Below are 27,703 nucleotides of genomic sequence, written 5' to 3' on the forward strand. Positions count from 1 at the left end.
GTGTCGTTTAAAGCCCTTTGAAGCTGCACTGAAACTGTCATTTGGACCTTGAACCGTTTGGAGCCCATTGAAGTCCATTATATGGAGAAAAACCCTGGACTGTTTACATCCAAAACCTTAATTTCTTTTCGACTGCAGAAAGAAAGACATGGACATCTTGGATGACATGAGGGTGAGGAAATGATCAGCAAAAGTTTATTTAAAAGTGAACTAATCCTTTAACCAAGTTTAGCAGGTTTTTTTCTTCCCTGATATTTAAAATATTTAAAAAATATCAAATATTTTCCTCATAATTTGATGGTTTAATCAAACTTCCCCTCCGGACATCACTTTTGGCCACTACTGTATATACATCTTGTATATATATTCATGTATATATATCAGAAGCAATGTAAACACACAGAGTATCTTCCACTCTACTCAGACTGTGTAAACGTGATCACACACACCTTGAAGAGGTCGTAGAGCTCAGACAGGTTTTCCTGGGACAGTGACACGTCTGGGGTGACCAATCGCAACTGAAAACACACCACAAAAATTCAACCGCAATGAAAACACACGCAGACGCATGTTAGAGAAAATGTTCTGAGCCTCACCGCGTTGTCTTTGGTGGTGTCTTCATGCGCCTGCAACACTTGAACACGGTGGCGGCTCCTCAACATCTCCAGATGCTTCACTGTCACACTCCCAAATTTCTAGGAAGAAAGAGAGGAAGATGAGCAGATGATGATTGGCAGTGGTGTAAAGTAACGAATTACAAATACTCTCATTACTGTAATTGAGTAGTTTTTCTCCGGAATTGTACTTTATTAAGTAGTTTACAAACAGTGTACTTTTACTTGAGTACATTTTAAATCGTGAAATTGCTCCGTGAGCCACCATACATCTTCATCTCAGCGTAGTTTATCAACTGAGCGAGGAGAGAACGCGTCCAGAGTTAAGTGTTTCTTAAAGGGCCGGTACACTTCATTACAAATCATATATATAACTCCAAAAATATACATACCAGCTTAATTAAATCAAAAGACAATCAAAAAATATATTCAAAATAAGAGAATCAGAGTTTTTAATAATAAAGAGAAGATTTTGAGTGAAAATTATAATGTTGATTTTACACTCATTACAAGAGCATATTTTAATGTAATGTGTTCTCATGGCGATTTAAAATTGTAGTCCATGTATATGGCAAATAACTTTCATAAAACATCAGGGCCCGTATTCATAAAGAATCTGAATGCAAAGAGTAGCTCCAAGGGACAAAATTCTAAGAAAATCCTTTGAAATGTGGGCGTTTACTCTTAAAATTAACTAAAAAATCCGGGTAAAGAAAAAAGTAATTTAGAAAGCATCTTAACCCTTAAAAGAAGTCTTGAGGTCAAATTTGTTAGGAGCACGGACGAGGACTTTTAAGAGGCTTAAGAGCTTCTTTAGCAGTGGAGAAAATGGCAGAAAGACGAAGAAATGTGTTGCAGATGATGGAGGACAGTGACTTAAGACGCTATAGATTAGATCATGTTTGTTGCATTAAACCCAACTTTCAAACCACCAATTAAATAGACATGACAGCAGTCAGTGCAATTGGAAATTAACAGCATGGTAAATTATAAAAGGATTTATATTCAATTCAAATTTATTTGTATAGTGCTTTTCACGATACATATCGTTTGTATACATATATATATATAATGTGTGTGTGTGTGTGTGTGTGTGTGAGTGAGTGAGTGAGAGAGAACGGTAAAATAGGACAATTTGCGCTTGTAATTTCAAAGTGAAGGCTTAGAATAGACCCTATACTTAAAAGCGCTCCTTTTTGGACAATCAACCAATCACAGTCTTCAAAAGACTGTGTCATACGTAGCAACGGGATCAGCCCCGCCTCTTCAGAAAAATTAGGAGTTTTCTGAGAGGACTCTTAGAATCTTTATTAATACGGGCCCTGATTTATATTTAAATCAGGTTTATGTTTTTAATTACAAGCAAAAATAATCAGTGGTGAAAATTGTGAGTTACTCGATTCTGATTTCTGAAGTGTAGCCGATTCTTTTAACAGAGAAAACATCCATTGCTTTTTTTAACGTAAAATTGTTAATGTTCGACGCTTTGCAACCTTTTTTAATTAACCGCAAGAAAACCTCTTCAGACTGGCTGTCATAAATGTTACCAGATTATTGGTTGCTTTCTCAAATATTACACGGCTGTATTTTTAGTGCTAGCAGTCAAAAATAAAACTGGGAGAAATATTGAAATACTGTTGATCTCATGTTTTTTTGTTCTTACTGAGAATCATCCATAAAAGAGGAAGCTACATTTTTAATTTGCAGGGTATAAGGTGACATTAAATTACGCCCTTTTACAAAGTCTTGATTATGTTTTTAGTCTCTACTAGAGCAGGTTTTCCTCATATCCTCCATTGTTGCGGCTCCTCTCTTCCCAGTCTGTCAGTAACGCTCTGTCTCTATGAAGCCCCGCCTTCTGAAAAGCACACTGTGCTCTGATTGGTCGGCTGGAGCTGTGTGTCGTGATTGGTGTTTGGGAAATGTCCCGCCCCTTACCATAACCGGCAGTCTTAACACACGACTAACCAGGCCACGCCCCTTTATTCTGCGTATGTATTATTATAATGAGGAATATTGTGATGTGTTTAAATATGTACAGTCCTGATCATTTCAGGGTGTGCAGATGTGTGTGTCCTGTGATGATGCACACACACACACACACACACACACACACACACACACACACACCTCGTACGCGTCAGTGATGAGAGTGGTGATGTGCAGATGTTGAGCAGCTCCTGCGTCTTCAGGACAATCATGTGACTCCTCCTCGTGTTTGACCTGCTCGAGGAAACTAACACACACACCAGAAAGAGATGAGACGCCTCGGCCATGTTTGAAACGACACACACTGTCAAAGACACCACAGATGAGGGAAGATGGGGACTGTAAATGTGTGTTTTATTGATCTGAAAGATGGAGGATTAATGCCGAGGTCACTGATGATTTAATCACTCATTTATACCACAGCAGAGCAAAGACTGATTCATTTGTGTGAATCATTTCAATCAGCTGATTCATAACTCTGGTCAAATTATTTGTTCACTTATATTAATGTGTCATTATTTATGCATTAATTATTATTTAGTAAATATATGTTGGTAAACACTGCTGTTTATGACTATGTATTGTTGTATTGGTGCATGTAAATGAAAATGACTAAACGTTAAATATTTAATGATTAATTGAAATGACTAATTTAAATTATTAAATATGAAATATTGGTGCATATAAATTAAAATGATTAAATATGAAATATTGTTCCATATAAATTAAAATGAATAAATATGAAATATTGGTGCATGTAAATGAAAACTACTAAATATGAAATATTGTTTCATATAAATGAAAATGAATAAATATGAATTTAATTAAATGATTAATGAAAAATGATTAAATATGAAATATTGGTGCATATAAATGAAAATGATTAAATATGAAATATATTTGTGCATGTAAATGAAAATGAATAAAAATGAAATATTGGTGCATATAAATTAAAATGATTAAATATGAAATATTGGTGCATATAAATGAAAATGATTAAATATGAAATATTGTTTCATATAAATGAAAATGAATAAATATGAAATATTGGTGCATGTAAATGAAAACTACTAAATATGAAATATTGTTTCATATAAATGAAAATGAATAAATATGAATTTAATTAAATGATTAATGAAAAATGATTAAATATGAAATATTGGTGCATATAAATGAAAATGAATAAAAATGAAATATTGGTGCATATAAATTAAAATGATTAAATATGAAATATTGGTGCATATAAATGAAAATGATTAAATATTTGTGCATATAAATGAAAATGATTAAATATGAAATATTAGTGCATAAAAATTAAAATGATTAAATATGAAATATTGGTGCATATAAATGAATTGAATATTATTGAATATGAACTGTTTAATGGTTAATTTAAAGGATTAATGAAAAAATGCTTAAATATGAAATATCGGTAGATATAAATTTAAATGATTAAATATGAAATATTAGTGCATATAAATTAAAATGAATAAATATGAAATATTAGTGCATAAAAATGAAAATGAATATTATTGAATATGAACTGTTTAATGGTTAATTTAAAGTAGAGTTGGGGTACTCGGACTTGGACTCGAGTCCAATTTTGAATGAACTCGGACTTGTCACGCACTCGGGTGAATTTGTACTCGGACTTGACTCGGACATTTTGGACTCGGAAAATATCCCGAGTGCAGTCGAGTCCGAGTCAAGTGTAACAACAAAACCGCCATAAAACTAAGATAAGAAATGAATGAACGTCTCCCCGCTTGTGCTTTTCCTGCACCGGCAGGCAGCAGTAGCATCATCTTATGCTTTCAGACAATACACACATCACACGGATGCAATGCGTGGCTAGGACAATGTCTTCAGAGTCAGCAATAATTTGTTTTGCTTTTGAAAATCATAAATCATTTTTTTGCAAGAAATCCAGTAAAAAGAAGCACTCTGCGGATTGCAAATCAACTGATGTGTCTGGCACGACTTTCTACCGACATGTTCAAAGAAAACCTAGAGAAATGTAAGTTGCTTATTATAACTTTTAATACCAACTTAAATCCAAATAACTTAGGGCTGGGTCATATGACGATTATATATCGGATTTTTGTGGGCATACTATGGACGTCACAATTCTTAATATAATATTGAACCGTTCGGCACGGTTGAATATCTTGAATACACGCTTGGGAATTGCGTTTCATGCGCGTGCTTGTGCACTGTGTTAACATGCGCTGAGCGCGCGCACTAAAAGCCTGTCAAACACACGTGATTACTGGTCTAAGTCGTCGTCTTACTGCACTAATACTGTCAAATACACACAAGGTTAACATAAACACAGTCAGTTATGTCTAAAGTGAAAGTAAAATCGGCGTGTGTCTGTATATTAGATGCGTGCAGGTCTTAAATTGACAGCGGCGCAGCCTATAGTGAACACGCTGTCGCTTGTCCTTAAAGGGACAGTTCACCTCTAAAATTATGTCATTATTTACTCACTCTAATTTTGTTCCAAACCTGTATTCATTTCTTCTGTTGAACACAAACAGTTGAATGGTAGTCATTGACATCCATATTATTATTTCCTACAATGGGACCAACTGGTTGGTTTCCGACATTCTCCAAAATATATTTTATGTCCAACTGAAGAAAGAACTTTATTCAGGTGTAAAACAACTTGAGCGCGAGTAATCGATGACAGAATTTAAATTTTTGAGTGAACTATCCCTTTAATGTTAATAAAACAACAAAAGACAAGAGAAAATCACTCAACTCAAAAACTACTCGCTCACAAAGTTCTACATACAGTATATCTATGTCCATTCTAATGGTTTGAAATCATTTTTGATTGGAAACTAGTTGATTAGTTGACAAAATAAAAATGTTAAATGGCAATGGCTAGATGTAATAGTGGTATTTTTTGTTTAATTTTATATTGCCATTGGTTTAATGGGTTGAAAGTTTAAAATATTAATAGAAGATACAAATTTACAATAGCAATTTCTAATCTTTTTTCAATTTAATTACACTCTGGACTCGGGCGGACTCGACTCGGACTCGGTCGATAAGAACTCGGACTTGAGTCCAACTCGGCCCCTTTTGGACTCGGACTTGGACTTGACTCGAACTCGACAAAGGTGGACTCGGACCCAACCCTAATTTAAAGGATTAATGAAAAAAAATATTAAATACGAAATATCGGTAGATATAAATTTAAATGATTAAATATGAAATATTGGTGCTTATAAATGAAAATGATTAAATATGAAAATATTTGTGCATATAAATGAAAATGAATAAATATGAAATATTGGTGCTTATAAATGAAAATGAATAAATGTGAAATATTGGTGCATATAAATGAAAATGAATAAATATGAAATATTGGTGCATATAAATGAAAATGAATAAATATGAAATATTGGTGCATATAAATGAAAATGAATAAATATGAAATATTGGTGCATATAAATGAAAATGAATAAATGTGAAATATTGGTGCATATAAATGAAAATGAATAAATATGAAATATTGGTGCATATAAATGAAAATGAATAAATGTGAAATATTGGTGCATATAAATGAAAATGAATAAATATGAAATATTGGTGCATATAAATGAAAATGAATAAATATGAAATATTGGTGCATATAAATGAAAATGAATAAATATGAAATATTGGTGCATATAAATGAAAATGAATAAATATGAAATATTGGTGCATATAAATGAAAATGAATAAATGTGAAATATTGGTGCATATAAATGAAAATGAATAAATATGAAATATTGGTGCATATAAATGAAAATGAATAAATGTGAAATATTGGTGCATATAAATGAAAATGAATAAATATGAAATATTGGTGCATATAAATGAAAATGAATAAATGTGAAATATTGGTGCATATAAATGAAAATGAATAAATATGAAATATTGGTGCATATAAATGAAAATGAATAAATATGAAATATTGGTGCATATAAATGAAAATGAATATTATTGAATATGAACTGTTTAATGGTTAATTTAAAGGATTAATGAAAAAATGCTTAAATATGAAATATCGGTAGATATACATTTAAATGATTAAATATATGAAATATTAGTGCATAGAAATGAAAATTATGAAATATGAAATATTAGTGCATATAAATGAAAATGATTAAACATGACTCTTCATTTAGTGAAAACATGCTAAACTAGATGTGACTGTACTGGACTTGTTTTGAATCTGCTTGAGTCCAGGTATTGCTCTAGACACTGGAGGTGATGTAGATTCACCTGGTCAGGATCATCAGGGCGTGTCCATCATCGGTGCAGGTGCTCAGCTCCGCTGCGTTGGTGTCCAGCACCGCCAGGCCGATCTGGAAGATGGACCTGATCCCGCTGTAGAAGAAGCAGTCGAGCACACACAGGGCACTGCGGAAGGGCAGCACGGACACAAACAGGGTCAGGAACCAGGTGAGGGAGGCGGAGGCCAGCGGAGAGAGATCCGGCACATGCTCCGCCAGCTCCTGGAGCCGCTCGCGCACCAGCTCTTCAAACACCGACTGATCCACCTGAGCTCCTGAGAGAGACGAAGCACATCCAGTGTCGGGGGAACGCATTACAAGTACCTGGAGTTACGTAATCAGATTACTTTTTCAAGTAACTAGTAAAGTAACGCATTACTTTTAAAATTTACAACAAAATAGCTGAGTTACTTTTTCACATTTATTTGACTGACAGCTCTCCTTTCTCAATCCTTTGAGAAAAATCGAGAGTACTATGCAAACTATAAAAACAAAAAGTTAAAGGGTTAGTTCACCCAAAAATGTAAATTCTGTCATTAATTCCTCACCCTCATGTCGTTGGACACCCGTCAGACCTCCGTTCATCTTCAGACACAAATGAAGATATTTTAGTGTAAATCTGATGCTCTGAAAGGCCTCCATTGGCTCAACTTTACACTCTCAAGACCCTTAAAAGACACTAAAGACGTCGTTACAAAGTCCATCTCACTACAGTGGTTCTACAATAACTTTATGAATCGGCGATAATAGTTTTTGTGCACAAAAAAACCCTAAATAACGACTTATATAGTGATGACGATTTCAAAACACGGCCTCATGAAGCTTCGAAGCGTTATGAATCAATGAGTCGATTCAGCAGTTTGGCGGTTTGACACGCGATCCGAATCATGAATCGACTCACTGATTCATAACGCTTCGAAGCTTCATGAGGCCGTGTTTTGAAATCATCATCACTATATAAGTCGTTATTTAGGGTTTTTTTGCGCACAAAAACTATTCTCGTCACTTCATAAAGTTATTGTAGAACCGCTGTAGTGAGATGGACTTTGTGACGACGTCTTTAGTGCCTTTTAAGGGTCTTGAGAGTGTAAAGTGCATTGAGCCAATGGAGGCCTTTCAGAGCATCAGATTTACACTAAAATATCTTCATTTGTGTCTGAAGATGAACGGAGGTCTGACGGGTGTCCAACGACATGAGGATGAGGAATTAATCACAGAATTTTCATTTTTGGGTGAACTAACCCTTTAAAGCTACACTGTGTAACTTTTTTAGTTTATTCTTAGCTAAAAACACTTAGTTCTTTCAAAAATATATGTGCTCATTAATGTATATTTACTTCTTTCAAGTAATAAAGTATTCTCTTAAGTTTATAATATGCCATTGAAAACACATACGGGTGAGGGTTCGAATGCGGGTCGCCATGTTGCCCCTCCATCTTGAAAGTACATTAGCCAAAGAGGGACATACCCGTAAATTCAAGCTTCGCCTTTGGCGTTTTAACACTCGATGGCACCGTGTCGAATGTGGACGAGGTCGAACTGGAAGCCATGTTAATCTTGGACTAAATCGGCCACCGTAGGAGTTAAAACGAAATCGGAATTGAGAGGAAGAGAAACTAATATTCACTGGATGGTCATATACCTTTTCACCACTAGATGGGGGGAAATATCACACAGTGTACCTTTAATAAAAAATAATATTTTTATGCATTTAATCTACCTTTATTGACCAATGTCTTACTGCTGACCTTTGATGATTCAGTTAAACCATGAGCAAAAATTACTAGATTTTTAATAATTAGCATTTTAGGGAATTAGCATTTTTACCTCAGCCTGGGGCTTATTATTTAAATTTTGGAATGAAGAGGTCTTTACTTTTGCACAAAAATGGAACTATAAAAAAAAAAACAAGCCCAGCCCAAGTGAGAAAAAGTAACGTAAAAGTAACGCAAAAGTAATGTAATGTATTACTTTTCTTGAAAAGTAACTAAGTAACAGGGCCGTGCAGAGAGTTCGTCAGGGGAGGGGCTCAAATGTAAAAAAGGGGCAATATGTAAATATATATATCCTTATGCTCATCAAGCCTGCATTTATTTAATCAAAAATACAGAAAAAACAGTAGCCTAATATTGTGAAATATTATTACATTGTGTTCTTTTTAACTTTTTATTAATCAAAGAATCGTGAAAAGAGTATCAGTTTCCATCATTGACATTAAATCCTCATATTAGAATGATTTCTGAATGATCATGTGACACTGAAGAGTGGAGTAATGATGCTGAAAATACAGCTGTGATCACAGGAATAAATTATATTTTAAATTATTTAAAAATAGAAAACCATTAATTTAATATATTTCGCAATATTGCTGTTTTTTATCAAATAAATGTAGGCTTGATGAACATAAGAGACTTATTTCATAATGCTGCATAATATTCAAAAATAGTATAATAAAGTCCTTTCATGTAACCATTTCGCCAGTCACTTGGGTTTTGTTAACTTTGATAGTTTTTTAATGAAATAGTAAACGGTGTATCAATATACATAAAAGTGAATTTAACACTACTTACCATTAATGCGACGTTTGCTGCTGTGGTTTTGTGCAGGGATTTGTTTGTTGTCTGTTAAAATCCATTTTGTCAGTGATGCAATTTATAAAATGAGCCAAACCGCAGGAAATTGTTCCACAAACGTTAGTTCGTCTGTCCATGTAATTTTCAACCGATTTATGAATAAGAACAGAAAATGACCGCTTCACATGATCATCGCCCAATGGAATTTGAGCTTGCTTTGCCAGATCACGATTGGTTGTTGTATAGCCTATACATGACAAACGGGCATTGGTGAATTGTGTAATACTTTAAAATATATAGCTAATATATAGCTTTGTAATTAAATCAACACATTAGCTCTGATTATCGATATAAAAAAAATATTGGTTTACTTTTTTCCCGTAAGGCCACACACTCTCTGAAAGGACCATATTTGGCTCGAGAGCCGCTTCCGAACAGTGGAAAATCAGCTGTCAATCAAAACGCACGCGACCCATAGCAACGCGTTACGGCAACGCCTCAACAGAAATTATCCGACTTTTGAGCCGTTCGTTACTATTGTATACATTGTCATGTTATAATAATCACATTTATTTCCATAATTAATCATAATGAATAATCGTAATGAGTTATGAATAATTATTAATATTTCCCCAAAGATCTATTTTAATACAGATAAGGCAAGTTTCATGGCCATAAAAGACACGTTTATATGATTTGAATCTATTTCAGGATTCCAGATTTCCCTATTTGGGATAATTTGCATATTCATAAGGGTGTAGAGTTACATTCAAGCTATTTTAAGGAGTTTTAAGGGATAAAATGATTGACTACGGGGGGACTTTAAGACCTGAATGTTCTTCCTGCTCTTTTTAAACATTGAATTTAAATGTTTCTGGTCAGTCATGATTTACTAAAGATTAAATATACAAATATATATATATTTTTATTACAGTTTCTACCCAATTGAGTGCATGACTGGGAAAAAAATGCATATTTGTAATAAAAATGAGATTTAAGGAGTAGGATTTTTACAAATATTTTTTTAAGGAGTAGGATTTTTACTAATATTTTTTTAATCACAATTTCTACCCAACTGAGAGCTTGCCATGACTGGAAAAGGTGCATATTCGTTATGGTGTTTTAAGATTTGATTATTTTACATGATTTTTCCAGGCTTCCTCTAATATTCATGTTTTCAAATGATTGAAGCGAATTAGGTCCGAGGGCAAATATTCATAATTAATCATAATGAATAATCGTAATGAGTTATGAATAATTATTAATATTTCCCCTCTGTTAATGTAGCTACATCAAGTTAATCTCATTAACTGATTCAAATATTCATAATTAATCATAATGAATAATCGCAATGAGGTCTGAATAATTATTCATATTTCCCCTCTGTTAATGTAGCTATGTCAAGTTAATCTCATTAACTGATTCAAATATTCATAATTAATCATAATGAATAATCGCAATGAGTTATGAATAATTATTCATATTTCCCCTCTGTTAATGTAGCTATGTCAAGTTAATCTCATTAACTGATTCAAATATTCATAATTAATCATAATGAATAATCGCAATGAGGTCTGAATAATTATTCATATTTCCCCTCTGTTAATGTAGCTACATCAAGTTAATCTCATTAACTGATTCAAATATTCATAATTAATCATAATGAATAATCGCAATGAGTTATGAATAATTATTAATATTTCCCCTCTGAGGTAATTCGCTATAAGATACTATTATACTCAATATATCAATAGTTTGAATTAATTCTCATTTTAGTTAACATTTTAGTAATTTTTATTTTATTTTTGTCTTTTTTAGTAATAGGTCTTTTATATATTTTATGTCAGTTATTTTTTATTTTATTTCAAATAACAAAAATGTTTTTTATTTTGTTTTAGTTAACTATAAAACCCCTGTTTCGGAACCTTTTTTAGTCTTTTTTTTATATTAGGTCTTAATAGTTTTTATTAATTTTATTTTTAGTACATAAACTACATGAAGATGAGAAACGTTTATTTAGAAAATAGCTGAAATTAACTGAAATAAAATATTTTAAAAATGTAATTTATTTTATTTTATGTTAATTTTTGTCAGTTCATTTTGTTTTATTTCAAGTAACAAATGTTTATTTATTTATTTAGTTTTAGTTAACTATAAAAACCCTGTTTCTGAATCTTTAGTAATAGGTCTTTATAGTTTTTATTCATTTTTTGTATTTTTAGTAAATCAAATGAAAATGAGAAATGTTTATTTGGCAACTATCGGAAATAAAATAAATATATTTAATTATTTCAGTCAAAATTTAGTTCATTTGAAGGGGAAAATGTATTCTTTATGTATTTCTAGCGTTGGATTTAGCGTACATGAAAATGAAAAAAGTTAATTTTATGGTAACACTTTACAATAAGGTTGTATTAGTTAACATTAGTAAATGCATTAGTTAACATGAACTAACCATGAACAACATCTCTGTTGAGCATTAGTTAATCTTTGCTAACGTTAGTTAATAAAAATCCAGCTGTTCAAGGTTTGTTAATGTTAGTTCACAGCGCATTAACTAATGTCAACAAGATTTTAATAATGCATTAGTAAATGTCGAAATTAACAAAGATAAATAAATGCTTTATAAGTGCAGTTCATTATTAGTTCATGTTAACTAACGAACCTTATTGTAAAGTGTTACCAATTTTATTTTATATCAAGTTAATTTTAATTTATATCAAATGTTTTTTTTATGCATTTAGTTTGAGTTAAAACAAGTTTTTGTGAGATTGACTTGACTTATCTGAATCAGTTTCAGAATCATTTACCATCTCACACTGTAAACCAAAGTATGGAGAGCGAAGCAGCAAACACATTTAGAAGTGAAACAGAGAGATATTAAATCACACACACACACACACACACACACACACACACACACACACACACACACACACACACACACACACACACCGATGACTCTGCGGTTGAAGTAGTCGGGCAGCATCCGCTCACACACAGTGACCAGCAGCCAGAAAGCTTCTTCCTCTTTGGTGTACAAGAGCATCACAGACGCCAGGATGTTCATGGACTACAGAGAAGACAAACATCACCAGCATAATTAATGCACAAGCTTTATGTAACACCCGAGCCTTTCAAGTGGGCTTGTTCTGTTCTAGCCCACCTGACAGTATCCGATGGTGGGGTTTCTGTAGGCGTAGGCGGTGAGGACCCTGCGGAGGGCGGAGATGCCCGTTTCGTTCTGGAAGGCCGGATGCTCTGGGAGCGAGCGGTGCAGATCTCGCTCTATTTCCTCTGTAGCGATGCTCGTTTCCCCTCGGCATTTCTCCAGCAGATCAGCGTAGTAGTTTGGATGCGCGGCCAGCGAGGAACTCGCGTCTGTGGGCGAGATGTTACACACACAGGCTCCAGAATGAAGTGCCAAATCAAAGTAAAAGAGAGAATATAACCGCGAGCAGCAATTATCAGGGTTTAAAGGGTTAGTTCACCCAAAAATGAAAATTCTGTCATTAATTCCTCACCCTCATGTCGTTGGACACCCGTCAGACCTCCGTTCATCTTCAGACACAAATGAAGATATTTTAGTGTAAAGCTGATGCTGAGAAAGGCTTCAGATAGGCCTCCATTGGCATTCAGTACATTTACACTCACAAGACCCATAAAAGGCACTAAAAACATCGTTACAAAGTCCATCTCACCACAGTGACTCTACAATAATTTTACGAAGCAATAGTTTTTGTGCGCAAAAAAAGATCAAAATAACACCTTTATCTAACTTGTTCTTGTCTTCCGTGTGTGCCTCCACGACGCATGCGCGAGAATATGACGTAGCGCCGGCGTTCGGGAATCCATGAAATACACACTTTAGCCCCATTTTGAGAACTACACCGAGACCTAAAGCACGATCAATGTAGAATTCAACAGCTTAGACACGCGCGTCTTCCTCTGCTTGTAATCAAATGGCTTCTGGGTCATGTGTCCGAACGCCGGATCTGCTCATATTCTCACGCATGCGTCGTGGAGACACACACGGAAGACAAGAACAAGCTGGATAAAGGTGTTATTTTGATTTTTTTTTGCGCACAAAAACTATTGTCGTCGCATCGTAAAATTATTGTAGAGTCACTGTGATGAGATGGACTTTGTAACAACGTTTTAAGTGCCTTTTATGGGTCTTGTGAGTGTAAATGTACTGAATGCCAATGGAGGCCTGTCTGAAGCCTTTCTCAGCATCAGCTTTACACTAAAATATCTTCATTTGTGTCTGAAGATGAACGGAGGTCTGACGGGTGTCGAACGACATGAGGGTGAGGAATTAATGACAGAATTTACATTTTTGGGTGAACTAACCCTTTAAGTGTTTTACGGACTCAAGCACATGCATAAAAAGCAAATAGGTTTTATTTAGCAAGCATGTAACCACTTAAATCATAGAAGGAAAAGACGGCAAATACAGGCAATTTACCACAGGAAATATATATGGTTTTTAAAGCTTTTTAACAGTTGTGGTGCCACCTATGGGCCGATATCCATAGAGCATCCGCTTCCATCGGCCTCTGTTTACCTTCTCTAATAGGTGTGCAAAATGTATTGGCCGATGTTTTTTTGAGATACGTAAATTTCCTCATAGTCAACCATTGCACCTTGGATTCGCGTTTGATGTGAACGCAGCATTAGAGCTGCTTTACAGCAGAATTTCTCATATTTGATGACATTTGCATCATTGATTTTCCTGTTTATCCCTGTGAATCTGCTTTGAAACGATCTGTATTGTATGAAGCGCTGTAGAAATAAAGCTGACTTACAGAACTTTTCCCTCAGCGGGAAAATTCACGATGAGAATTTACTATAAGTGCATCTAAAAATAACTAAAGTGTTATTCTCCAGAACTGGGTGGTGGAATATTCTTCACACTAAAACACCAAAACACAAATATGAGGAACAAAATCACAACGTGTTTTGATTATTTTGTGATGACAGAGATGGACTCATCTATTATATGTGCTAATAAAAATAAGATCAAATGATAATTCCATTGAAACAGGAACAAAGATCTATTTTAATACAAATAAGGCAAGTTTCATGGCCATAAAAGACACGTTTGTACAATTTGAATCTATTTCAGGATTCCAGATTTCCCTATTTGGGATAATTTGCATATTCATAAGGGTGTAGAGTTACATTCAAGCTATTTTAAGGCATGAATACACTTTTTTTCACAGGAAAACACATTTAAATGTGTCATTTCGGAGGTTTAAGGGGTACAATTATTAACTACAGGGGGACTTTAAGACCTGAATGTTCTTCCCGCTCTTTTGAATTTAAACATTGAATTTAAATGTTTCCGGTCAGTCATGATTTACTAAAGATTATATATATATATATATATATAATCTTTAGTAAATCATGACTGACCGGAAACATTTAAATTCAATGTTTAAATTCAAAAGATATATATATATTATTATTATTATTATTTATTATTATTATTTTTTTAAATCACAGTTTCTGCCCAATTTAGAGCATGACTGGGAAAAAAATGCATATTTGTAAAAAAAAATTAAAATTTGATTATTTCCAAAACTTTTCCAGGCTTCCTCATAATTCAGGTTTTCCAAGACTGGATGAATCCTGGTTTTTCTAAGACAAAAACAGTTGACGAGAGGGTGAATTAAAATTAGAAAGGTGCAAATCTGCAGAGGAATATTAATGACTACTGGAGTTTTTCATGCTATTTTTGATTGTAATTATTTGACAAAATGAATAATTCGATATTTGCATAACATACGGGAGATTCCATGAAAGATGATCGTTCTGCATGTAATAAAACTCCAGACTGCGAGTGATGCGCGGAGTGCATTTCTACAGAAGGGGAAGTGAGATGCGGCACACAAGTATAGAGTTACTTTAAACAGAGCAAAAGAAAGTCCCTTCCATGGTGTCGTGTCAACCGGTGTAATCCGGCCAGCTTCTCTCCCCCCCCTCACCTGAGAAATGGAGCCAGAGTTCCCCGCGCAGAGACTCCGGGATGCCCAGCGCCACCAGCTTGCGGATTTTATCGGTGCGGAACATGTGGACGCCACGGCCGAACTCGGTGAAGTGATCTTCCCATAAACGCTCTCGGACCTGCTCTGTGTTCTGATGGAGACAAAAACAAGCTCACATTTCACACCCAGATTGAACACTTTATTTTAACCCTTTAAGACCTAAGGGTATTTTTACAATTAATTTTCCGCCTGGTGTTATTTACTAAAAAAGCTTGTAAAACATCAACCCTGTTGTGCACAGACAATTGACACACCTCTTTTTTTTCAAGACAAGTTGCACTGTCAGTATATTTGTGTTGCATTGATGTCACCTGAATGTAAAATAAGTTATGGGACCATAAAGACAAATGAAAACATAAAACGGAAATTGAATCACTCAAATATTTATTGAAAACACACACAAATAAATAAAAGCTAAGCATATTTCCTCTGGAAAACAGTTTGTTCAAGTCTTTGGAGTCCTGGAACTCAGGAATAAACATGATAACTTATACAGAACCAAAACTATTTACATTTTTCCAAAAAAAGTCCAGGCGCTTTTGGCCTCTTTGGATTTTGGATATTTACTGGTGCCAAGCCTCAAAACAGCTCCTATCAGGAACTTCTCCTCAAACTTTCTCCTCAAACTTTCTCCTCAAACTTTCTCCACAAAACTACTAAAAACTGCAGCGTCTCTCTCTCTCTCTCTCTCTCTCTCCTCAACACTAGCCGTGCGTCTCTCTCTCTCCACAATAACAGAGCTGTGGTTCATGCGTAATGACGCACACCAACGTAGATGACGGATCAGCCTGTCATTGGTCAAACCCTCATCCAAAATGGCAGCTAGCATCGCGCTAGCGGCAAAAATGACGGAAAATGTATAAATTATGGACATCAAGTGGATATATCTTGGATGTAAGCGTTTTGATTTATTGCTGAACAACTCCAAAAAGATGCACATGTTCCAGGCTGGATAGAAAACCTTCTGTAAAGGCTACAAAGACACCAAAGACACCCCCGTGATGGCTAGCTCGTTAGCTTTCTGCTGGAAAAAACGGTAAGAAAATCGATAAAAGTTTCATGAAATAATATAGATATTTATCGGAGGTGCCGTGTGACGTCGTGGGCGATGCCGTCGGGCTCTGAGGGTTAAGGTGACGTAGTCACATTGCACTCAATTAACTACATGTACATAATATAGTGTTACGGTTAGGGTTAGTTGCTTGTAATTATGCATAATTTACTGTTATTGCTATAGGAAGTACATGTAGTAAAGTGTAACTACTAGGGATGCCACAATTCTCAATATAATATTGAACCGTTCGGTACGGCCTTCTTGCATTTAATTAAGTATTTTTCTACAAATTCTATCATTTGCCTCCATCCCAGCTTTTTCCCAGCTGCTACAGTGTGAGTCAAGTTATGACAACTAAGACCGGGGCGATATACCGATATTATCACATCGAGACATATTTTGGAACCGATGTGATATTGTACCTATACCGTTATATCTGTATTATAGTTGTGCAAAGATTGTTGTCTTTCACAATGCCACCTGCTTTCCTCTACTTGCTTACTTACATGTTTTTTTGTTTCTGCTGTCGGACAATAGAATAAGTATGAAATACTGAGTGGAACATGGCCCGGTAAGACTACCTGTTACCCGTCACTATCTCGAAGCTGTCGTCGTGCTCGCTACGGCTCCACTAAAACCAAAAATATATTTCATGCAAAGGTATGAGTGACGACACGCCCACAGCTCTCCACTGCTCCTCTGTCACTCAACAGAGAGAGGGAGAAAAACCTCTCACTCGATATACTACGATACAGCAACACTCTTTAACAGAAAGTCGCTAGTTTTGGCCCTTCTTTGGATAAATAAATCCTTACTTGGGTATGAAAAACCGATAAATCTAGCAACAAAGACAGATGAAAACACTGGGAAGCAGAACTGTTCTAAGGAAATGTGCAATTTGATTGGTTGGTAGCGTCACCAGACCTGCCAACTTCATCAAAATATTTTGAGTACCACTTGTGTTGTGCAGCTTTTTTTTTTGCAGACTTTTGCAACTCCATTACTTTGCACGCAGTAATTTCCCCATTCACCAGCTAGAAAATGGTTATAAAAAACAAAACAATAAAACCTATATTTTTGATTACAAAATATAGACATTTTGTACTGTACTGGCCACAATCTTTAAATGTTTTTTGCCCTCCACATGGCGTTGACAGTCTGCAAAACACACACACACACACACTTGTTGTTGTATTAAATTAAAATTGCCAGTAGGTGGTGGTAAGTCACTGTCTTCATTCATTCATTCAGTAACGAAGCAAGTGGCTGTATTTATGAACGGATCATTAAATCTCACGATTCGTTCATACTAAGCCGCAGATTCGTTCACGAATCACCACTGTGTGCTGCAGTTCTGCTGTGGCTTTCGTTGCAAAATAGAGCGTTTTAAATGTAGTAACGTTACATCATCACTTAACTAAAGTTACCCTTAGCTTGTTGAACTGTTGCATAAAATCAATGTCACTAGGGCTGTCGCGGTAACCGCAATATTGTAAAACCACGCTTTTGACAAGCCAACCGCAGAGGAAGGAAAGCAAACGCAGAAACCGCGGCAACCGCAGTGTTCAGTTTTTTTTTTTTTTTTTTGTGGCCTTGTTTTACAATTCGTCATGTGCATTTGATGTTAAATAAATTAATAATGATACAAGAGTACCCAACCCGCGGCTGAGTTTACGGATCTGCTGTCTGGCGAAAGCTACGTTACAGTGTCTTCTGTCAAACCCGTCCTGAAACTCCTGACAGAAAATCTGCTTAAACCATCAAGCGAGGATATCACCTTAACATCGGACATAAAGCACAAAATGTGTAGTGTTCTACAGGGGAAGTATGAACCAGCTGCCTTACAAAAACTTTTATATCGAACAAAACTCGATATAGGGACAATTATATCAATGATACGTTAAAATTATTTGATTTCTTTTATTTTTTTAATGGGAAAAGGCATGTTCTTGTTAGTGTTTTGCATTTAACAATAAACAAAAATGTTTTAAAACGTGTATCTTTGTCAGTTAAAAAGCAACAATTTATGCTACATAACTCAACAACAGAGCTTTTTATGCAGTAAAATCAGGATAAATTAGGTTTGTAAAACAAACAAAAAAACGCGGTAATACCGCAGACCGCGCTATTGAGCCACCCATAATAACCGCAAGGTAAATTTCATAACCACGACAGCCCTAAATGTCACGTTTGAAATCGTGGATATTCAGGAAACATTGCATTCTTGCTTGTATAATATGATCAACATTAAAAACACTGCTGTATCAGCCTGCATTTTGATCGCAGATTTAATCGCACAAACAGCGCAAGCGGCTCGTGACAGAACACAGACCGGCTGAATGACACTTTAATCTAAGTAGAAAATCTCAAATGAAGATCGCTGAACTCCAGCTTACTTGTCTGTGTTTTCTGATCACCCGCGCTTCTTCAACAGTGTAGAGAGGATTCATTATTTAAATCTGGTAAAAACAGAATGTAATGTGTTGTCTCATTTATTCAGCAAGTGGTTTTGGTCAAGTTTAAAAAAAAATGTATACACATTTCAGTCTCGTCTTATTTTGTCAACGATATTGCATGTGTTATTAGTCACAGTTATCGTTTAATGACGTGGGTGTCATCTCTCATCAAAAAGGTCGTCAACGAACATTTTTCATCATAGTTTTCGTTGACGAAATTAACACTGGTTGTCAGACAGGAGTAACGCACGTGCACATTTGCCACAGAACTCACAATGTCCGTAGTTTAGAGGGGCAAGTCCTACCAGCTTACTGAGATGTCAAATTGCGTACTTGCTTGAAAACAGACATTCATGCGTAAAATGTTTAACCCGTTTGTGTTCATCCACAAGGAGGGACAATTATTTTCCAGGACAACGCAAACGTTTCCAGGACATTTGACCTTTTTTCCCATTTTCCATGTGTTTTCCAGGACTGGAAAATTGGTCTTTCATTTTCCAGGTTTTCCAGGACGCGTGGGAACCCTGTTAAAGGGACAGTTCACCTCTAAAATTATGTCATTATTTACTCACTCTAATATTGTTCCAAACCTGTATTCATTTCTCATTTTTGAGTGAACTATCCATTTAATGTTAATAAAACAACAAAAGACAAAGAGAAAATCACTCACTGCTCTTGACTGAAAAACTAATACAGTAGCTTTAATAAGAATCAGTGTATATTTTATAGTGAAGTCTATGTAGCGTTTTATTTTTACATTTATTAATTCAATTTCATACTTAAATGCTCCTGTACAGCTCTGAGCTGCCAGTGTAAATCTTTATATATATTTATTTTATATTATACAATACACTAGGAATGTGTACAAGGGTTTTTTTAAGTTTAAGTAAGGTTTTTCAATTATTTTAAGTGAAATAAAGAAAGAGTATTGCAATTGAAAAATAGTCTTTTTTCTCCTTAACCTCTTGCGGTTCCTGTCGCTTAAGAATAGAATAACAAAAAACTGATGTGACAAGCCATCCGAACCGAACCGAACCGAACCGAAAACCGTGGTTAAAAACCGAGGTATGTATTGAACCGTGGACAAACTGTATTGTTGCATCCCTAGTAACTACATCACCTTAAAATAAAGTGTTACCGGAATTTTTTGCATGAAAAGCATCAGGACTTTACATAAAGCATATTTTTAAAACTGAGGACCTTTTTCACAGAATGTGATAATGCGTTTCCATTGTTATTAAAGGGATAGCTGACACAAAAATGAAAACTCTGTTGTTAACAAGCTGAGCCATATCGCATTAATTATCGCAGGCGATTCGTCCGTGATAATTAATGCGATATGGCTCAGCTTGTCAGTGAACTACGGCTCTGTGTAGTAAATGCCGCTCTATCTGAAAGCAGGTGATGGCGATTTACTACTAATCAAGGAACCGGCTTTACTGACGACATGCGCCTAACAATGTCATGCGATATATCGCCCAGCCCTAGGTGATGGTCAACATGTTAGCTCCATCTGTTCAGATGCAACTCTGATCTTCACCATGTAATGTGTGTGTACTCACACTGATCATGTGTGTTGAGTCTGCCTGACTGGGGTGGAATGTGGAAATGAGGGCGTCAGTGAGGACCGTGTGACGCAGAGCTTTATCCGAGATGATGATGCTGCTGTCCTCGTCGTCTGATTGGACGGTGTCGTAACAGAAGGTGTAGTACGGCGTGGCGGAGATCTAGAGGACAGAAAACACACCTTTAAAAGCTCAGTTCAGACACACACATCAAAAATGCGAGACACAAAATTTGAACTGAATTGAGCTGAATAATGACACTATTGTCTGTTTATAGCGGTAGAATTTGCATCATTGATTCTGTTATTATTACTGTGAAGCTGTAGCTATATTGTATAAAGTGATATTGAAATAAAACTGACTTGACTAAAACATATTTAACTCTTTCCCCGTCATTGACAGAATTGTCTGGAAACCTGTGTTTTCACTGTTATGCGGCAGGGGGCGCTATTACACATCCAGGGTTTTTCCTACATTGAAAATTTTTTGGCGGCCGCCAAAACGAATTTTTGTCCCGCCAAAGCTTTATTTGTTGAGTTATTGTGATTTATGAATGATGTAGAATAGATGCTGCGCTTGTAACTGAGTGACAGAGAGAACGATCAGAGCTCCTCCCCCGCTCGCACGCTCTCTGTCTTCAAAATAAGCATTCTTAGCTTTCTAATATTTCACATATTACGTTAATCAAAATCAAAAGGTCGGAAGACCGAATCCATGTTGCACGTGGCGCTATCAGACAATGTTTTCCTTTCATTACCGCTGGGTGTGAAATGCGCTCAAAAAACATTGACTGATTCTCTGACCAGCTGACATAAACCATACTTTCAATAAACGGGAAACAAATCCTATCCGGTTATGAAGTGTTTTCTGTGTGTTGACAAATCTTTCGCGATGTTCTAACAGACGGGATTCACACACAACGCGTCTGCTAATGTCCGATTCGCCACCTAATGACTCCTTTGAACCGAATCATTTTAACGACTGGTTAGAACAACTGATCTGTCCAACACTGAACTAACGAATCAGTTTAATCATTTACTCTGAACAACATCTGAAGAGAACAAGTGCGCTTACACAATTTAGCAAGAGTGGGTGTAAGAGTTAGTTTTAATTATCCACAGTCTTTCAGCTTATTTATGTTCATAATGTGTAGTAAAATAAATAGCCTATAAATCACTTAGTTTAGACTGGAGTATCATTTTATGAAATTGTACATGGCAGAAAATTAGGCTATTTGTTCATTTTTTTTATTACTACTTTTTAATATTGATATGATTATATACCAAAACAATTATCAGTAAATAGTGTAAAAATGAGGAACAAAAACAAACATCAAGGTATCCCACATGAAAAAATACTATAGTATATTATAGTATTTACTACACTTTGTTAATTTACTGTAGTATATTTACTATAGTACGGTTCAAAAACGTCTAAGGTTACGTATGTAACCTCTGTTCCCTGAGAACAGGGAACGAGCGCTGCGTCTAGCTGACGCTATGGGGAACGCCCTCGGCGTGACTGGTGTCTGAAGCTACTATCGAATCACGGCAAAGTCTTTGACCGACGTCAGCCCATGACGCCATCAACGTGCGACCCGGAAGTATAAAAGGGCGCCGTGCCAACACATACACATCTTCTCGTCTGAAGGGACTGTATGGCAGATAGGCCCTGAAGCATGGCAACGCGACGCAGCGCTCGTTCCCTGTTCTCAGGGAACAGAGGTTACATACTAGGGCTGGGCGATATGACGATATTATAGCATATCGACGATGTCTCGCAAATATCTCGATGTCGATAACAGTCAGTGTTATCAGACGATAATTCACAGTATCATAAAAATGACGACTGATAAACTCACAGGACATTGCGTTGCCAAATACATTATAAATAGCTTAGTAGTTACCATACACTTACCTTTTTAGTGTTTTTGATGCATAGCTACAGTAGCCTATATGTGTTAAAGCAAAACATTGAAGTATATGGATAAGATGTTGGTTGTGGTTGTGCGCAAAGAGAAGCACGTTACAAATTAACGAGACATAGGTTGGCTTGACTAAATGTTTTAAACAGCTCTAAAAATATTATTGGCTATTAAATTATAAATAGAATAGCCTATTAATAATACAAATATTAATCAAACATGTAAACCTGGAACATTTAACCTGGAACATTTAAAATACTAACGCTAAAAATAAAACGAGAGAGCGAAACCTTTGAAAAAAAAAAAATATTCAGGACACAATGCGAACGATATTCAATCATTTAGACAAATTGCTTTTATCAGTAACATATTCAAAACGTTTAAAAAAAAAATCAAAATATGGGTAAACAAACATCACCTTAAAATAACTTTATGCAGGTGATCTGTAAAACACCGTAAATGTGGTTTACCCAGCATGTCTTAACAGTTGCATATGAAAATCATAAATGCATTTTTTATCAGTAAAATCTTCAAAAAACTAAATCATCATTCAAAATTAAAACAATTGATTTTTTTTTAATTAGACACCTTAATAATAAAATATAATCCAAACACAACGTTATTTAATTGTCTTAGCAGTTGCCATGCATTTTAAAAAAAAATCATTAAAATCATCAAAAATCTAAATTATCATTCAAAATTAAAACAAATATGTTTTCATTTTTCAAAAATACATTAGGCTAGTTCTCAGAAATAAAATATAATCTAAACACCACGTTATTTAATTGAACCTATGCATTTATAAAACATTAACGCAACAATCTAATGCAGGTTTCTAGACACAAAATTTTGCATGATTTTGCTTAGAAAGCCCTTCTTTAATGTGAATTTCGTTTTGTATAAATTGTATCTTAATTTTAATCAACGTTTAATCAGATAATTGCCTGGATTTAATAAATAAGAAGCAAATAGTCTATAGCAGACAATAATTGCGGGAGCGATCACATGCTTTGCGCATGAACTTGAGCGTGTCTCAAATAAACCCAAACTCAGCAGCTACTTGTCTCACAAACATGAGAAATATGTTTATATAAAGCTTGAAATGTCCACTTTTAAACGTAACGAAAATAGTCCAGCAATGCGCAGTGTTCAATAGTGGCAACGATATGCGTCCGTTCATTCACTCTTGTCAAAGACGCATCCGTTTACAAACCAATCAATGTCCCACATAGATGAAGACGAGAGGACGCAAGTGTGTCATGTTAAGTTCTTCGCTCGAATAATTGCAATGTGAAACCAAACCAAAACTAACCGAATGTATAAAATGTATCAAAACATGAACTTCGGTTCGGACCTTGGTGCGGACTTTCAGGTGTGAAAACGCCCTACACTCTCCAAGAGCTATCTGCCAAATAATCTGCTGTGTGGCTCTCAGGCACATAAATCGTTCCGAGGCAGTTTGATTGTAGTACCCAGTTTTTGTCTATGTAATGAGCAGTAATTGACATGTAAGGTGTCATCGTATTGCTGCTCGACCACATATCCGTCGTAAGAGCGACGTAATCCGCGCTACTGATGTTAGTCATAAACTCAGTTTTCTCTGTATTATACAGCTCTGGAATAGCTGTTCTTGAGAAATAATTCCGACTGGGTACTTCATACTGCCGGTCAAAAGTTTGAAGCATGGACCGGAATTCTGCCTGGTCCACAAGACTAAGAGGCATCATATCTTTAACCAGAAAACGGGTCACAGCTAGAGTGCACTGTCTCCATTTTAAACTGGATTTATCGTACTTCTTTCCACAAGCGAACGCAGAAGCAATCTGAGTTAAACTAGAACTTTTCCCGCTTTGAGAAGCGGCTGCAGAGCGGGGCTCAAATGAGGCCGCTACTGCTGGATGGTGTAGCCTATGTGGATATGGCAGCGGAGATTAGTGGGCTGCGCATCTTTAACCTACTTTTTTTTTTGCACAGCCTGCAGATAGCCTCTGTTGGATCCGCTGGTTCTCCATTTGCATTTGGTTTTAAATCCATAATACTGCCAAATTACCGGTGTGCATCTTTTCTTTGATATTAAGCCGTTGTCCTCCATTTTATGCCTGGAAAATTTTGACACAGACATGAGCAATGGCGCGCGTGGGCGAGGTCAGTGCGGAGTAGACGATATTATCAGATATCGCGATATTTTTGAAGGCGATTATCCCCCCCAAAAAATTCACATATCGCCCAGCCCTATTACATACGTAACCTTAGACGTTCCCTTTCGAAAGGGAACTCTCGCTGCGTCTAGCTGACGCTATGGGGAACGATATACCAACGCCGCCATGCTGAGGGGAGTGTCTGCCCATTGGCAGTGACAACTGTCAACACAAGTAATTCATAGAAAAACCTGAGCGATTCCCCCTCAGGTCCTGGGCTGACAGTGACAGCACTCCCTACGGTCATAGCCCAAGCTATACAACTAAACGGAACCCTAACGCACTGCGTGGAGTTCCATCTAGACCGCTCGAAGGCCCGGGACCACTACTTCCAATGAAGGGGTCCCTTCAAGGGAATGTGGCTAGGGGACCCGAAGGAACCCCAGCCAGTCACTACTCGGGAAAAAGTTCTCCCGAGTGCCACCAGGGAGGCCTGACCTAGTGCCCTAAGTGTTATGGACACTTCGGTTTAGCCAACCCTGTCTGTTCAAAACAGAGCCTCTGGATGGTGCCCAAAGGGCGTCCAAGCTAAGGGACTGAAACACAGGCAGTCTTACTTAGCCCGGAACTCAGAGACGGGTTATCCAAGAGAGCAACACTCAGCGTAGTGCTTTTCAACCCTTGCTATCGAGGGGAGTCTGCCTGCTCAAATCAAGGATCTACCAGGTGCTTGTGTTTCAAAGCAGTAGGGAGGCCGAAAGGGCCTAAGGACTGATCTAACAGGGAGGCCTCATGAGAGGCCTACGACCGTCTGACCAGGCTCAGGCGGCTGAGCACTCATAGACGACCCTCATTGAGGGGAGCAGCTGAGCCTGCCTGGCGAGTAACCTCCAGCTATAGGCCCAACTACCACAAGTTCTCACAGAGAACTGGTAATCAAAGTGCCTAGTTCAGGAACTTCAACTTCAAGGAGGCCCTGTGGGCCTACTACTTGATAGCGGGTATTCCAGGGAGGCCTATAGAGGCCTCTACCTAACAGCAAGCCATGCTGGAAACCCAAGCATCCAGGCTCGGGACTCCGTCCTCAGGGAGGCCTTAGTGAGGCCTACTACCTGACAGCAATACCGCCTGCTGAGGTTACCCTTGTTTTCTCAAGGAGGCCTAATGGAGGCCTACTACTTGACAGTCAAGCTACGCAGGCTAGTCGGGCATCCTGTTTAAGGAACCCGTCCTCAAGGGAGGCCTATTAAGGCCTACTACCTGATAACCAGCCTTTAGGGAGGCCTGGAGAGGCCTACTACCTGATTGCAATACGTGCTAAATGACTGGGTCCCAGGAACACCTTAGGGAGGCCTGATGGGGCCTACTACCTCGTTCGAGTGACCACCATCTGGGACTCGACAGTCAAGCTACGCAGGCTTTTCGAGCATCCTGATTAAGGAACTCGCCCTCAAGGGAGGCCTATTAAGGCCTACTACCTGATAAGCTGCCTTTAGGGAGGCCTTGAGAGGCCTGCTACCTGTTTGCAATGCGTGCTAACTGTTTCAGATGACTGGACCCCAGGAACACCTCAGGGAGGCCTGATGAGGCCTACTACCTTGTTCGAGTCAGGGAGGCCTATTAAGGCCTAGAATTAACAGCAGGCTTTCAGGGAGGCCTGATGAGGCCTACAACCTGCCTCTGAGAGCGACCACAATCTGGGAACTCACCCTCAGGAAAGCCTAGTAAGGTCTTAGAGTTAACAGCAGGCCTTTCAGGGAGGCCTGATGAGGCCTACAACCTGCTTCTGGTAGTGATCACAACCTGAGAGCTCACCCTCAAGGAGGCCTAGTAAGGCCTTACACCTACCAGCGGGCCTTCGGGGAGGCCTGATGAGGCCTACAACCTGATAGCCTCCAGGCTAGCTGACCTGATGCGCACATCGGTACATACCTCCAGTGAGGCCTGTTTGAGGCCTTCCAACTGATAATGCGCCTTGTTCAAGAGGCCTACTGAGGCCTACAATTGACAGCCGACCTTCAGGAGAGCGTATTTACCCCTATTTAACCTGATAGCCAGCTAGGCTAGTAGTACCTTGATGCTTAAGCATTGTCACCTGCCTTACTAGAGGCCTGATAAGGCCTACCACTGTCACCGTTTAATCTTGAGAACGGTGCAATCCTTCCTGCTAACTGGGACAGCCATATTTGAAAAATGTGGGTTGTAGTAATATTAGACCCTACGGCTCGTTTTCATGGAGGCCTGCTGAGGCCTAACACATGATAGCTACCCATTACTATGGGGACCCGTTCCAGGGAGGCTTGTAGAAGCCTACAAGCTGTACGAGTTTCGCAAAAAACGAGAAATAACTGCCAGACAAACAAACTGACTGCTATTAAAACCAACGACTCTCAATGAGAGGAGGCCTCCGATCTAAGTACAACAAAAAAAAAAGGTGACGGTGCCTCAGCAACGCGCCTCCTTCATCCACATACCAACTGACGCCGCAGCGCTCAGTCGTAACAGAGACAAACTAATCCAACCTGCAGTGGCTTAGGGAACCGAAGACACATAGTAACCCTAGGCGGTAGACAAACACTACATTCTATCAGAAAAGTGTGCTACCGCCTAGTAATCCGCAAACATTTCAAAGAAAAGAGCGGCGGCCTAAACACTACTCTCAAAATGAGAGGAGGCCCATCTTCTGATAACCATAAGCGGTGGCCTATCTGGCGCCATCTTGACCAACCAGGGAAAGCCAACACACGCTCACAAACATAGCCCAGATAATGGTGCTGTGTTGAAGCCTAAATAAGCAGGGGAATAGACAGTTCTCTCTGATGAATACCCAACTCTATACAGGAACCTGGGGTCTGTAAGAAATACATATTTTTAGTATAACACACAAAAATGACCGAGCGAGAGGAGACGCTAGCCCTCTGGTCCTGCCTACGGTCCTCAGACCGTGAAGGACCAGGTCCCGCCTGCCTGGGTGGGGGCGCGGATCTCAGCGGTATGCATGTTTTATTCTTAAATGCCGCTGAGCGCGCCTTCGCCTCCCTGAACTTTCCA

At 37.4% G+C, this 27,703-nt stretch overlaps 1 protein-coding gene across 1 annotated transcript in view; it reads right to left on the bottom strand.

Annotated features, from left to right (window-relative positions):
- tbc1d8 (TBC1 domain family member 8) overlaps window positions 1-27,703 on the bottom strand; it is an 84,090-nt gene that overhangs the window by 15,015 nt on the left and 41,372 nt on the right. The window contains exons 8-15 of the mRNA XM_079822009.1: window positions 20,588-20,752; window positions 15,456-15,606; window positions 12,632-12,846; window positions 12,421-12,538; window positions 6,882-7,167; window positions 2,745-2,850; window positions 597-695; window positions 450-518 (exon numbers count right to left, since the gene is read on the bottom strand). Coding sequence (XP_079678135.1) covers window positions 450-518; window positions 597-695; window positions 2,745-2,850; window positions 6,882-7,167; window positions 12,421-12,538; window positions 12,632-12,846; window positions 15,456-15,606; window positions 20,588-20,752 — 1,209 coding nt within the window. The remainder of the gene's footprint in view (window positions 1-449; window positions 519-596; window positions 696-2,744; window positions 2,851-6,881; window positions 7,168-12,420; window positions 12,539-12,631; window positions 12,847-15,455; window positions 15,607-20,587; window positions 20,753-27,703) is intronic.

The sequence above is a fragment of the Gobio gobio genome, assembly GCF_949357685.1.
Source record: "Gobio gobio genome assembly, chromosome: 7".
In the NCBI taxonomy this organism is placed as follows: domain Eukaryota; kingdom Metazoa; phylum Chordata; class Actinopteri; order Cypriniformes; family Gobionidae; genus Gobio; species Gobio gobio.